Source organism: Oratosquilla oratoria, chromosome 11, assembly GCF_046742065.1.
Source record: "Oratosquilla oratoria isolate Oo_2021 chromosome 11, ASM4674206v1, whole genome shotgun sequence".
NCBI lineage: Eukaryota > Metazoa > Arthropoda > Malacostraca > Stomatopoda > Squillidae > Oratosquilla > Oratosquilla oratoria.
The window spans coordinates 29495593-29508962 of record NC_134787.1 but is presented as its reverse complement, the minus strand read 5'-3'; the positions used below and the strand labels follow the sequence as shown (position 1 = coordinate 29508962).

Sequence of the window (13370 nt, the reverse complement as noted above, 5' to 3'; positions counted from 1 at the left end):
ACCCTCCTCTCAGTGCGCGATAGTCATACTGGCCTATCGTTCCTGGTGGACACTGGCTCAGCCGTCAGCATCATGCCTCCGACGGGAGACCCGAGCTAAGGTACAAGCCTTCCGTCGTACGACCTGCTTGGCGCCAACGGTACACCTATCGCCACGTACGGCAGCCACTACAGCGTCCTGGACCTCCAGAATGGCAAGTTCCCTTGGACCTTCGTTATCGCAGATGTCCGTCAACCCATTCTTGGTCCAAGCTTATCTCTTTTGTCATTTAACTCCCTACAACTTTTGTTGTACCAGCACTTTACATATTCTTTTTCTTGTTTTTGTCTTGGAACATACTTTTCCACTCCTTTTTTTTTTTTATAATTTTTTGTCAAAATATTCCATTTCTCTTCCACTGTTGTTTCTTCTTTGTATATTCTTTCCCATTTTTCATTTTTTAAGAATTCTCTTATTTGATAAAAAAAAAAAAATCATACATCATTCTTCCTTTTCTATATTGTTCATTTCTTTTCATGTATTTCTCCTCATTTAGTTCCAGTTCAATCAATATGTGGTCACTTTTACTTATTGGTGTTTTATATTCAATCTTTTCCACTATTTTAGGTTCAGATGTGATTATTAGGTCTAGTCTCGATGGTTCTTCATTTCTATACCTAGTGTTCTTTTGTATCCATTGTGTCATTGTATGGTCAATAATCACCTCGAGTAGAACATTTCCCCATGAGTCGTCTCCACCCTTTACTGTCATCTCTTCCCAGCAGACTTCTTTGCAATTAAAGTCACCCTTTATAACTATTCCTCCTCCATCTTCCATTATCTTATTTAATGTTATCCTTGTGTCTTCTAACATACTTTTATGTTCACTCTCTTCCCACGAGGCTGTTTTTGGAGGCACATAATTTATTACAAACTTTTTGCTCTTTTTATCTCTGTCTTCCACTTCGATTATAATCATCTCTACTGTATTCTTTCCATATGTGACACACCTCACGTTTATATCTTTCTTAGTCAGGAATATAACTCCACCCCCTTGTTTTGTCTCTCTGTTTCTAATCCAATAATTATATGCATCATGTCCTATACTGTTGGGTGGTAGTGGACCTTTTAATTTTGTCTCTACAATTCCCATTATGTCCGGTTCTTTTTCTTTCAGATAATCATTCAGTTCATTCAATCCTGTTATTAATCCATCTATATTTGTGTAAGACACTCTTAATCTTTGTTTTTCTCCGGTATGGCCCATCTCCTCACTTTCATATTCACTACTCTCCAATAGAATTTCTCTTTTTCTGACTCTGTTCTATTCTCGTTTTTTTCCTTAGCTTCATGTCTTTTCATTTTTTTCTCCTCTCTTTCCTCTCTATTCATTTCTCTTTTTATCCATACCTTTTTATATTGTTCACTGTTTGCTAGTTTTCCTGTTTTTGATAAGATATTCTCTGCCGTCGTTTGTGACCTGAATTTAATCTTAATTGGTCTGGTCTTATCTGTACTATATTTTCCGAGTCTATACATCTCTTCAATTTGTTTCATGATTTCAGATTCATCTTCCTAAACTAATTCTAGTAAGCTGCTTACTTTTTCATTTTCCTCTTTGATTCTTGTGGTTCTATTAAGGTTATAATTCTCTTCCATTACTAATATAATCATACATTTATTTTTATCTGCCAAGTCTCTTACTATATTCTCCTTCTGTCTCATCACTTTGATAACTGGGTCTTCAGTTTGTTCTTTCATTTGCTGTTTTATTATGTCAGTAAATGCAACTTCACTGTTTTCTTGGATTTTTTTCCAACCCTGTGCTTCTTTTGCTATGGACTCTTTATTTTCTTTGTTCTTCTTTAATTCCTCATTCTCATCTTTTACTTCTTTTAACTGTCTTTTTAATTCTTCTATTTCTTTAGTTAGATTTTTGTTCACCTTCTCTAATTCTTCCAATTTGTCAACTCTCTGCGCAATCTCTGCCATTATACCGAACCTACTCTCCCAATGTTCGGTCATTTTTTTCAAGTTTTCCTGTAGTCTTGCTAATCGGGGGAGGTTGGTATCCCCCCCCTCATTAAATCCCTGGAAATTATTATCCTCACCCTCCATTGTGCTGCTCTTATCTATATTTCTAATCCTTACATTTTTGTTGGTCCCTTCATCGTCACTAAATTGACGTTTGTTTATATGGCGTCTGCCTGCCTGGACCAAGTCCCCTCCTTCCTCATTTCCTTCCATTTCCCTCAGTAATCCCTCCCCTTCTCCTTTTTCCTCACCTTCCCACTACACCACGAGCTTTCCCCTTCCCTGTAAATACAATAAGGTACTTCCTTGACGTTGAGATCCACGTAAATTTTGATTTTTCTTCGGAACTCCAATCTTCGCCGTCCATCCGACGAAAGTGTGTGTGTATTTACCTAGTTGTATTTTACGGGAAGGGGAGCTACTCGTATGCTCGTGGTGCCCCGTCTTCATATCTCATTTATCTAAACTATTTTTAAATTCATGTATTGTTTTTGCACACACCCCTTTCTCATCTAACTTGTTCCAACTGTCCATTACTCTGTGAGGAAAGCTGTTCTTTTTCAGATCTCTTCTATAGCTGTCTTTTTTTATTTTCTTTCCATGTTCTCTTGTATTTCTGTCATCCCATTTTATCAGATTCTCTCTATCAGTAATTTCTATGCCTTTCATGATTCTGTAAATAGCTATCAAATCTTCTCTCTCTCTTCTTTGCTCTAGTGTCTGTAGTTCAAGTTTTGCTAGTCTCTCTTCATATGATAGTTTTGAGAGTGTTGGTGCCAATTTTGTAATTGCTCTTTGTATTCTTTCAAGTTTTTTTTTTTATACATTTTTTTTGTGCTTGGGGACCATATCGTTGCTGCATATTCCAATCTTGGTCTTATCAGGGTGATTAGAATTTTCTTCACCATTTCTTCATCCAGGTATGTAAATGCCACTTTGATTGTTCTTATTAAATTATAAGTTTCTCCAAAAATCTTATATATACGTTTCTCAGGTGACATATTATTCATAACAATGACTCCCAGGTCCTTCTCATTTTCTACTTTTTTTATTCCTTCTTCTCCCAATTTATATGCTCCTGTTATTCTGTTTTTGCTTTTTCCAAATTCCATTATACTACACTTATTTGTATTGAACTCCATCTCCCACTTCCTACTCCATTCCTGTACTTTATTTAGATCACTCTGTAGTGATTCACAATCTTCTTCCGTGTTCACTTTTTTCAATAGTTTTGCATCATCTGCAAAGAAGCTCATATAGCTTTCAATTCTTTCATCCATATCACTAATATATATATAGCAAACATTATTGGGGCCAGAACTGTTCCTTGTGGAGCACCGCTTATTACTTCATCCCAATTTGAGTGTTGATCTCTTATCACTTCTCTCATTTTTCTTTCTTGCAAAAAGTCTTCCATCCAATTAAGCAGTTTGCCCTGTATTCCTCCTTCAGTTTCTAATTTCTTAAGCAACTTCTTATGTGGTACTTTGTCAAAGGCTTTTTTTAGGTCTAGAAATGCACAATCAGCCCATCCATCTCTTTCTTGTATTATATCTATTAGCCTTGAATAGAAACATATTAAATTGGTGACGCATGATCGTCCTTGTCTGAATCCAAATTGCCTTGGATTTAGCACGTTGTTATTTCTAAATATTTTACCCATCTACTTTTGACAATTCTTTCACAAATTTTTGCTATTGTACTTGTTAGAGAGGCTGGTCTATAGTTGGTAGGGTGTTCTTTATTTCCTCCTTTATATATAGGTACTATATTTGCTTTTTTTTCCCAATATTCTGAAACTTTTCCTTCTTTCAAGGAACTGTTTATTATGCTATGTATTTTGTCTGCCAGTTCATTCCTGCATTCTTTCAAAATCCAGTTTGCTATTTCATCTGGTCCATGCGATTTTCTGACATCAAGATTACTCAAGTGTTTCAATATTTCATTCTTTGTTACTTCTATTTCTTTCATAGGGGGGACTTTCTCTTTCCATTCGATCTCTTCAGGTTGTATGTTCTCCCTTGTAAACACTGATTTAAAATGTTTGTTCATAATTTCCGCCATTTCAATTTCCTCTGTGTATTCAACTCCTCCTTGTCTTAATTTCTCCAAATCTTGTTTGTTTTTCAGTTTGTTGTTTACAAATCTGTAGAATAGTTTTGGTTGATCTTTACACTTTTCTATGACATCTTTTTCATATTTTCTCTTTTCCTCTCTGCACGTTTTTACATATTCATTTCTATAACAAGTATATATTTTCCATTTTTCAGGCCTTTTATCTTTTTTCCATCTGGTCCAAGCTTTGTCTCTTTTGTCTTTTAACTCCGTACAACTTTTGTTGTACCAGCACTTTACATATTCTTTTTCTTGTTTTTGTCTTGGGACATACTTTTCTACTCCCTTTTTTTTTTTTGTTTTTTTATAAATTTTTGTCAAAATATTCCATTTCTCTTCCACTGTTGTTTCTTCTTTGTATATTCCTTCCCAGTTTTCTTTTTGAAAGAATTCCCTTATTTTATCAAAGTTTGTTTTTTCATACATCATTCTTCCTTTTCTATATTGTTCATTTCTTTTCATGTTTTTTTTCCTCATTTAGTTCTAGTTAATCAATATGTGGTCACTTTTACTTACTGGTTTTTTATACTCAATTTTTTCCATTATTCTAGGTTCAGATGTAATTATTAGGTCTAGTCTCGATGGTTCTTCCTCATTCCTATACCTAGTGTTCTCCTGTATCCATTGTGTCATTTTATGGTTAGTAATCATCTCAAGTAGAGCGTTTTCCCATGAGCCGTCTCCACCCTTTACTGTCATCTCTTCCCAGCAGATTTCTTTGCAATTAAAGTCGCCCATCATAACTATTCTTCCTCCATCTTCCATTATCTTATTTAATGTTATCTTTGTGTCCTCTAACATACTTTTATGTTCACTCTCTTCCCACGAGGCTGTTTTCGGAGGCACATAATTTATCACTAACTTTCTGCTCTTCTTATCTCTGTCTTCCACTTCGATCATAATCATCTCTACTGTATTCTTTCCATATGTGACACACCTCACGTTTATATCCTTCTTAGTCAGGAACATAACTCCACCCCCTTGTTTTGTCTCTCTGTTTCTAATCCAATAATTATATGCATCATGTCCTACACTGTTGGGTGGCAGTGGACCTTTTAATTTTGTTTCTACAATTCCCATTATATCCGATTCTTTTTCTTTCAGACAATCATTCAGTTCATTCAATCCTGTTATTAATCCATCTATATTTGTGCAAGACACTCTTAATTTTCTGCCACTTCCATTGTGTTCTCTGTTTCCCTTTGGTTTTTCTCTAGTATGTCGAATTTCCTTAATTTCATATTCACTACTCTCCAATAGAATCTCTCTTTTTCTGACTCTGTTCTGTTCTCGTTTTTTTCCTTAGCTTTATGTCTTTTCTTTTTTTCCTCCTCTCTTTCCTCTTTATTCATTTCCCTTTTTATCCATACCTTTTTATATTGTTCACTGTTTGCTAGTTTTCCTGTTTTTGATAAGATATTCTCTGCCGTCGTTTGTGACCTGAATTTAATCTTAATTGGTCTGGTCTTATCTGTACTATACTTTCTGAGCCTAAACTTCTCTTCGATTTGTTTCATGATTTCAGATTCATCTTCCTGAACTAATTCAAGTAAACTTCTTACTTTTTAATTTTCCTCTTTGATTCTTGTGGTTCTATCTGGGTTATGTTTCTCTTCCATTCCTAATATAATTTTACATTTCTTTTTATCTGCTAAGTCTCTTACTATATTCTCCTTCTGTCTCATCACTTTAATAACTGGGTCTTCAGTTTGTTCTTTCATTTGTTGTTTGATTATGTCAGTAAATGCAACAATACTGTTTTCTTGGATTTTTTTCCAACCCTCCTTGTTGCCCTTACTATTCCTCTTTAATTCTTCATTCTCCTTTTTTATTCTTTTAACTGTCTTTTTAATTCTTCAATTTCATTAGTTAAGTTTTTGTTCGCCTTCTCTAGTTCTTCCAATTTTTCAACTCTGTGCGCAATGTTGGTTACATTACCGAACCTATCCACCCAATGTTCGATAATCTTATCAAGTTTCTCCTCTAGTCTTGTCAATCGGGGGAGGTTGGTATCCCCCCCCACCCTCTTTAAATCCCTGGAAACTATTATCATCACCTGCAACTGTGTTACTCTTATCTATACTTCTAATCTTTACCTTTTTGTTGATCCCGTCCTCTCCAAAGTCATCGTCTTCAGTTCGCCTCTTGTTTACAAATCTCCTGCCCTCCTGGACCGTGTCTCTCTCTTCCTCATTTCCTTCCATTTCCCTCAATATCCCTTCCCTTCTCCTTCTCTATCACTTCCCCACTATTCCACGAGCACTCCCCTTCCCTATAAATACAAAAAGGCACTTCCTGGACGTTGAGATCCACGTATATTTTCCTTTTTCCTCGGAACACCAATTCTCGCCGTCCATTCGATGAAAGTGTGTGTGTGTGTGTGTGTGTGTGTGTTTTCATACGAGCCCCGGGCTGTTTCCGTTCCGGTTTTGCTGGGGGGCTCGGGTTCGCCTTTGGCCGGCCACACACGTGCAGTTTAAATTGACAGTTACAACTGTTCAGTTATAACTGTCAGTTGAAACTGCACGTGTGTGGGTATCTCAGTGATACCGGGATACCCACACACATGCAGTTTCAACTGACAGTTATAAATGAAAAGTTGTAACTGTCAGTTTAAACTGCACGTGTGTGGCCAGCCTTTAGCGGCTTTCGGCGGCTAGCTGCTCATCGTTCAATAACTTAACTTTGTGTTCAACTGTCCTCGACAATTCTTCCCTGTTGTAGCCTTTTCTTGTGAATGGCTGGTCTTCAGTCGTGACGCCATGTCGCCTCTTCTGATTGGCTGGTCATCAGTCGTGATCTAATGTCTCGTCCTCGGATTGGCTGGTCATCAGTTGTGACGTCATGCAACATTTTCAGATTTCGATTATTTCTACCAACTATTATTTTTGTATATTATATTCATCGCACCATTTCTGATAACTAATTAATTCGCTGCCTGTCATACAACAATCAAGAATTTATCATTATCATGTCTCTAAGAATGATTCGAGAGTCAGTGAAGACAGTTTCGTAAGTGCAAGACTCAAGAATTTATCTTATCAAGACTGCAGCGTTCTTTCGGTTTAAAAAGAGAAACAGAACACCGCCGCCGAGGACTGAGTGTGCAACAACACCGTCAGAAGATTAAGACAAGATATTGTAAGTGAAGACAGGCTAATTAAAAGGAGCAAACAACCTCGATCCTGGTAAGTCTTAGCTATGCTTGGTTGTGGTTGAAAGGGGTGGAGTGGCTGAAGCGGTGCCGTGCTAAATCAGACACCAATAATTCCAGTCATCATTGCATTATCGTATCCGTGTGGTACCTGTAATAACATTGGTGATGAGTATGCTTTTGAATGTGAGCTTTGTTCTGTGTGGAACCATGGGACCCAGAGATATTCTGGATTATCCCAGGAAGTCCTTTGTGTTGTTATGATTGATTATTCTGATTCAGGTGCGACCAATGTTTTTAGTCTTGCCGGAAAAAAAGACAAAAAATCCAGATCTAGATATAATCAGCTCCTTGATGCAGAGGACTAAGCAAAATTGTGTCTAACCTTGCACTGAACGTAGATCTGCTATATCTACTGTGCAACCTCAACAACCACCATACTCCTCTTCTCGGGTAGCTTTACTCCCCCGAATAAAAAAAAAAAATAAATAAAAAAAAAGAAAATCCATGAAAAGATAAACGTACCGATTCCATAATTATTCCTGGCTTATGATCCGGCAGGAATTATATTCCGAACAAATTTACCAGTGTTGTCAGTTTCTTGTTTGATGGAAATACTACCTTAACCTTACGAGATAGTATCCATGATAAGCCCAAATTAGCCAGAGCTAGAGTAATAGATGAAGCATTTGTCTAGACGGGAATCGCTTTTTAGACCAAGAAACCTCAAGAACTCATCTTTCAGTGAAATCCACATAAGCAGAATTTTGACAATAAAACAGAAACGAGCCCTGAAGCAGTGAGTTAGCATCAATCATGCTAAGTTCATCCTAGGCTCCCGAGTCCTGGTTCAGATTTTAAGTATTTGGTACTTAGAATGTCAATTATGCATCAAAATACTCGTGTTATAAAATATAATGTTACAGCTGTATTACTCGTTCTCTTTCACTCTCAACATTAATAACCACGGAAAATATGATCAAGCCAGTTCACAGAATATAGGGGTCACTCAGCTACAACTATGATATAAATATAATCAAGACGCCATTGCCGGCATCCTCATATACCCACCCGCGCCTCATGTAATTCTATGGAAGGAGTTAAAAGAAGAAGGACGGGATCAGGTGATTTCGGCCCGGTGATTTTGGCCCAGCGAAAATACCCTCGCTTGAAGGCTTGGCGCCCTGGCTTGGTGCACTGTTTTTATTGACAGGGTTGGAAATTGAACTGTGTGGTCGGATGGGAGATTGATTTAGAGTTTTTATAACACTAACAGGCTAAAGTTACTGGTGGTCAGAGGTCGCATGCTTAGGCTAGGCCTATACATGTATTAGTAAGCCTCCTCTGGAATATAATCAGCTGACCTCCTAGGGGAAGTTTGACGCTAGTGAGTGCGCTCCCCTCCTGCATGTTCACTAATGATGTTGAACTTCTGGGCTGGGTTGTTAAAAAAAAAAAAAAATGCACTATCTTGGCGTTAAATCTATCTTGACATTTAACATCAAGATAAACTAACGCCAGAATTAGTTTTTTGAACAACCCATCCCTAGACTCTAAATCCTTGTGAGAAACAGTCATACTTGATCAAGGCTGGGGCCCGTTTTTTTTTTTTTTTTTTTTTTTTGGGGGGGGGGGGTTACTCATGCGCCAGGTAACTATCAGGTGAGGCACGTGGATGTCAACGGATGTCCGTCTCCAAGACCATGAAGACAAAAGCTGGCCTGCACCCTAGACGAATTGTGGCCAACATGTTTTAATCATTCTAAAAGAGCATGGCCTATATTCCAATTTTGTACACTAAAAACCAAGTGTTATATTGACATCTCCAGGTTTTCGAGCAGGGACAACACTTGTAGAAGTGTTATTGATGTAACACTTAGTGACACCTCCAAGTGTTCGAGCAGGGACAACACTTGTACAATTGTTATTGATGTAACACTTAGTGACATCTCCAACTGTTCGAGCAGGGACAACACTTGTACAAGTGTTATGGGTGTAACACTTGGTTTTTAGAGTGTACAACTTTCATTCTTCGTTACTTTTTGGAGTATCACTCCAGAATTTGGGAATTCCCCAATGTAATGGACTATCTTACGCCTCTCACATCATCACCACTGAAAGCACAATAATCCGTCAACAGAGAGGAGAAGGACTATGCAGATTAAGAGCAGGAGAGACTAAATAGAGTAGAACTAAACAAGTTTATCAACAAAAACCAGAGATCGGAGAAAAGAGAAACATAATGAAATAGAGGAAACTATTTGGAAAGGTAAAAAATTAAAGATACTGAGCACAGACATATGCTTTTGGATGACAGCAAATGATATGTTTGAAAGGTAGAAATGGAAAGATCATTAAATGCAGACACAGAACGGTAAAAAGAGTAGACGAATTTTACTCGTAGTAAGAGCTTTACTCGTCGAAGACCGTAGTTGAGTCAGTAAATTATCTGTAGACGTTAGTGGTGTACCAGAAGTTATAAAGGAAGAAGTTGAATTTGCTCTAAAAAGTATGAAACGAGGAAAAGCACCTGGGAAATATAGTATATCGATAGATATTTTGAAAGACGATGGGAAAGAAGTTCATATTAAGTTAGCTCAGTTAGGCTCAGTGGTTGCGTCAGGTATAGTTCCTGAATCTTGGTGAAATGCTCTAGTGATTTTGTTTCACAAAAAAGGAGACCAGAAAGACCTTAGAAACTATAGATCGATTAGCTTTCTATCAAATGTATATATCCTCCAAGATCCTTATAAATAGACTAAGTCGTGTATTAGATGAAAACCAACCGAGAAAACAGGCAGGCTTTAGAAGTGGATATGCGACCCCAGACCATTTGCAGGTGATGAACCAACTAATCGAGAAAACTTCAGAATACAACATGCGAGTGCCTCTTTGTTTAGTTTTTGTAGATTACGAGAAAGTTTTTAACTCGGTAGAACAAATAATAATAGTCAACTCGTTACGCAAGCAGGGTGCAAATGAACAAATCATAAGGGTCCTAGAGAATATTTATGCGAAAGGTACCTCTGTAATTCGACTACTTATAGATACAGAAAAGATCAAGGTCGAGAAAGGAGTACGGCAAGGCGATACAATTTCATCCAAATTATTTACAGCTTGCTTGGAAGAGATTTTCAGAAGGTTAAGTTGGGAAGATTAATGGCGAATATTTTAACCAACTAAGAATTGCGGATGGTATTCTTATTTCAGAAAGAGCAGAAAACTTGCAAGATATGCTGAATGATCTGAACGAGGAAAGTCTCAAAGTAGGTTTAGAAATTAATAAGAGTAAAATCAAAGTAATGTTCAACACGAAAGATCGAAGCAAAAAGTCTTGAAGAAATTGAAGAGTATATGTAGGCCAAATGGCGAAAGTGACTAAAGATCATGATAATGAAATAAAAATATGCACTGCAATTGGTTAGAAAATGTTTGATAAGTATAATAAAATCCTGCGTTTGAAATGCAAAGTTTACAATCGATAGATTCTGCCAGCAATTATGTACGGGTGTGAGACTTGGAAAGTGACGACGGCGATGGAGACAAAGCGAAGGAATGCAGAGGAGAATGGAGAGATCAGTGATGGGAATAACACTGAGAGACCGAAAGATGAAGTTAGGTGAGAGAGCAGACTAAAGTGAAATATATTGTGGAGGCAGTAAAAGAGAGGAAGTGGAATTTGGCAGGCAAGTTAGCGCGAACGACTGATGGGCGATGGAACAATTGAATTACTTAGTGGACGCCGCGAGATAGGAAGCGTGGAATAGGGAGACCAACCAGACTGAGGGTGGAGAGGCGAGATAGAGAAATTTGCTGGAATGACGTGGCAAATGTTGGCTCGGTGGTGAATAATGGAATGCTATGAAAGAAAAGTTTGTTCAGCAGTGGGCTCATGATGGCTGATATATATATATATATATATATATATATATATATATATATATATATATAATATATATATATATATATATATATATATATATATATATACACACACACACACTTCAACGAACGGACGGCCTAGACGACCTTCTGAAGAAAAAGTGAAATTTCGTGGATCCCGAAGCAAAGGAAGTACCTATTGTATTTACAGGGTGGGGGGAAATTGCTCGTGGTGTAGGGGAAAGTGAGGAAAAAGGAGAAGGAGAGGGATTACTGAGGGAAATGGAAGGAAATGAGGAAGGTGAGGACTTGGCCCAGGCAGGCAGACGCCATCTAAACAAAAGAGGTCCGGACCAATTTAGCGACGACGAAATGTCTAACAAATATGTAAAGATCAGAAGTATAGATAAGAGCAATACAGCAGAAGGTGATGAGAATATTTTCCAGGGATTTAAAGAGGGTGGGGGGGACACAACCCCCCCCCCCCCGATTAACAAGACTAGAAGAGAAGCTCGATAAGATGATCGAGCACCGGGAACTTAGGTTCAGTCACGTTAACAACATTGTGCAGAGGGTTGAATAATTGGAAGAACTAGAGAAGGCGAACAAAAACTTAACTAAGGAAATTGAAGAATTAAAAAAAAACAGTTAAAAGAAGTAAAAGAGGAGAATAAAGTCTTAAAGGAGAATAATAAGGCCAACAAGGAGGGTTGGAAAAAAAAATCAAGAAAACAGTTAAGTTGCATTTACTGACATAATCAAACAGCAAATGAAAGAACAAACTGAAGACTCAGTTATTAAAGTGATGAGACAGAAGGAGAATATAGTAAGAGACTTAGCAGATAGAAAGAAATGTATAATTATATTAGGAATGGAAGAGAAACATAACCCAGATAGAACCACAAGAACCAAAGAGGAAAATGAAAAAGTAAGAAATTTACTAGAATTAGTTCAGGAAGATGAGCCAGAAATAATGAAACAAATCGAAGAGAAATTCAGGCTTGGGAAATATAGTACAGACAAGACAAGACCAATTAAGATTAAATTCAGGTCACAAACGACGGCAGAGAATATCTTATCCAAAACAGGGAAACTAGCAACAAGTGAACAATATAAAAAGGTATGGATAAAAAGGGAAATGAATAAAGAGGAAAGAGAGGAAGAAAAACAGAAAAGACTTGAAGCTAAGAAAAAAAAACGAGGCCAGAACGGAGACAGAAAAACAAGAATTCTACTGGAGAGTAGTGAATATGAAATTGAAGAAATGGAACATAAAAGAGAGAAACACGAAACAGAGAATACAATGGAAATAACAGAAAGTTAAAAGTATCCTACACAAATATAGATGGATTAATAACAGGACTGAATGAACTGAACAAATATCTGAAAGAAAAAGATCCGGACATAATGGGAATTGTTGAGACAAAATTAAAAGGCCCACTACCACCCAACAGCATAGGACACAATGCATATAATTATTGGATTAGAAACAGAAAGATAAAACAAGGGGGTGGAGTTATGTTCCTGACTAAGAAGGATATAAACGTGAAGAGAGTCACATATGGGAAGAATAGAGTAGAGATGATTATGATAGAAGTAGAAGATAGAGATAAGAAGAGCAAAAAGTTTGTAATAAACTACGTGCCCCCAAAAACAGCCTCATGGGAAGAGAATGAACATAAAAGCATGTTAGAAGACACAAGAGTAACACTAAACGAGATAATGGAAGATGGAGGAAGAATAGTTATGATGGGCGACTATAATTGCAAAGAAATCTGCTGGGAAGAGATGACCGTAAAGGGTGGAGAAGACTCATGGGGAAGTGTTCTACTTGAGATGATTATTGACCACACAATGACACAATGGATCCAAGAGAACACTAGGTATAGAAATGAAGAAGAACCATCGAGACTAGACCTAATAATCACATCAGAACCTAAAATAGTGGAAAAGATAGAATACCAGGCACCAATAAGCAAAAGTGACCACATATTGATAGAACTAGAACTAAATGAGAAAAATACATGAAAAGAAATGAACAATATAGAAAAGGAAGATTGATGTATGAAAAAACAAATTTTGATAAAATAAGAGAATTCTTCCAAAATGAAAACTGGGAAAGAATACACAAAGAAGATACAACAGTAGAAGAGAAATGGAATATTTTGACAAAAATCTATAAAAAATGAGTAGAAAAGTATGTCCC

General features: G+C 37.0%; 2 protein-coding genes across 3 annotated transcripts in view; one reads left to right on the top strand and one right to left on the bottom strand.

The window, feature by feature from the left end:
- LOC143029705 (uncharacterized) overlaps positions 1-7019 on the bottom strand; it is a 48400-nt gene extending 41381 nt beyond the window's left edge. The window contains exon 1 of the mRNA XM_076192553.1: positions 6225-7019. Coding sequence (XP_076048668.1) covers positions 6225-6332 — 108 coding nt within the window. The 5' untranslated portion in view covers positions 6333-7019. The remainder of the gene's footprint in view (positions 1-6224) is intronic.
- A 158-nt stretch (positions 7020-7177) lies between these two features.
- LOC143029704 (fatty acid hydroxylase domain-containing protein 2-like) overlaps positions 7178-13370 on the top strand; it is an 85545-nt gene continuing 79352 nt past the window's right edge. Inside the window, exon 1 of one of the 2 annotated variants that reach the window (XM_076192550.1) lies at positions 7178-7316. The gene's annotated coding sequence lies outside the window, so the exon portion shown is untranslated. The remainder of the gene's footprint in view (positions 7317-13370) is intronic. The other variant, XM_076192551.1, reaches the window with a different exon arrangement.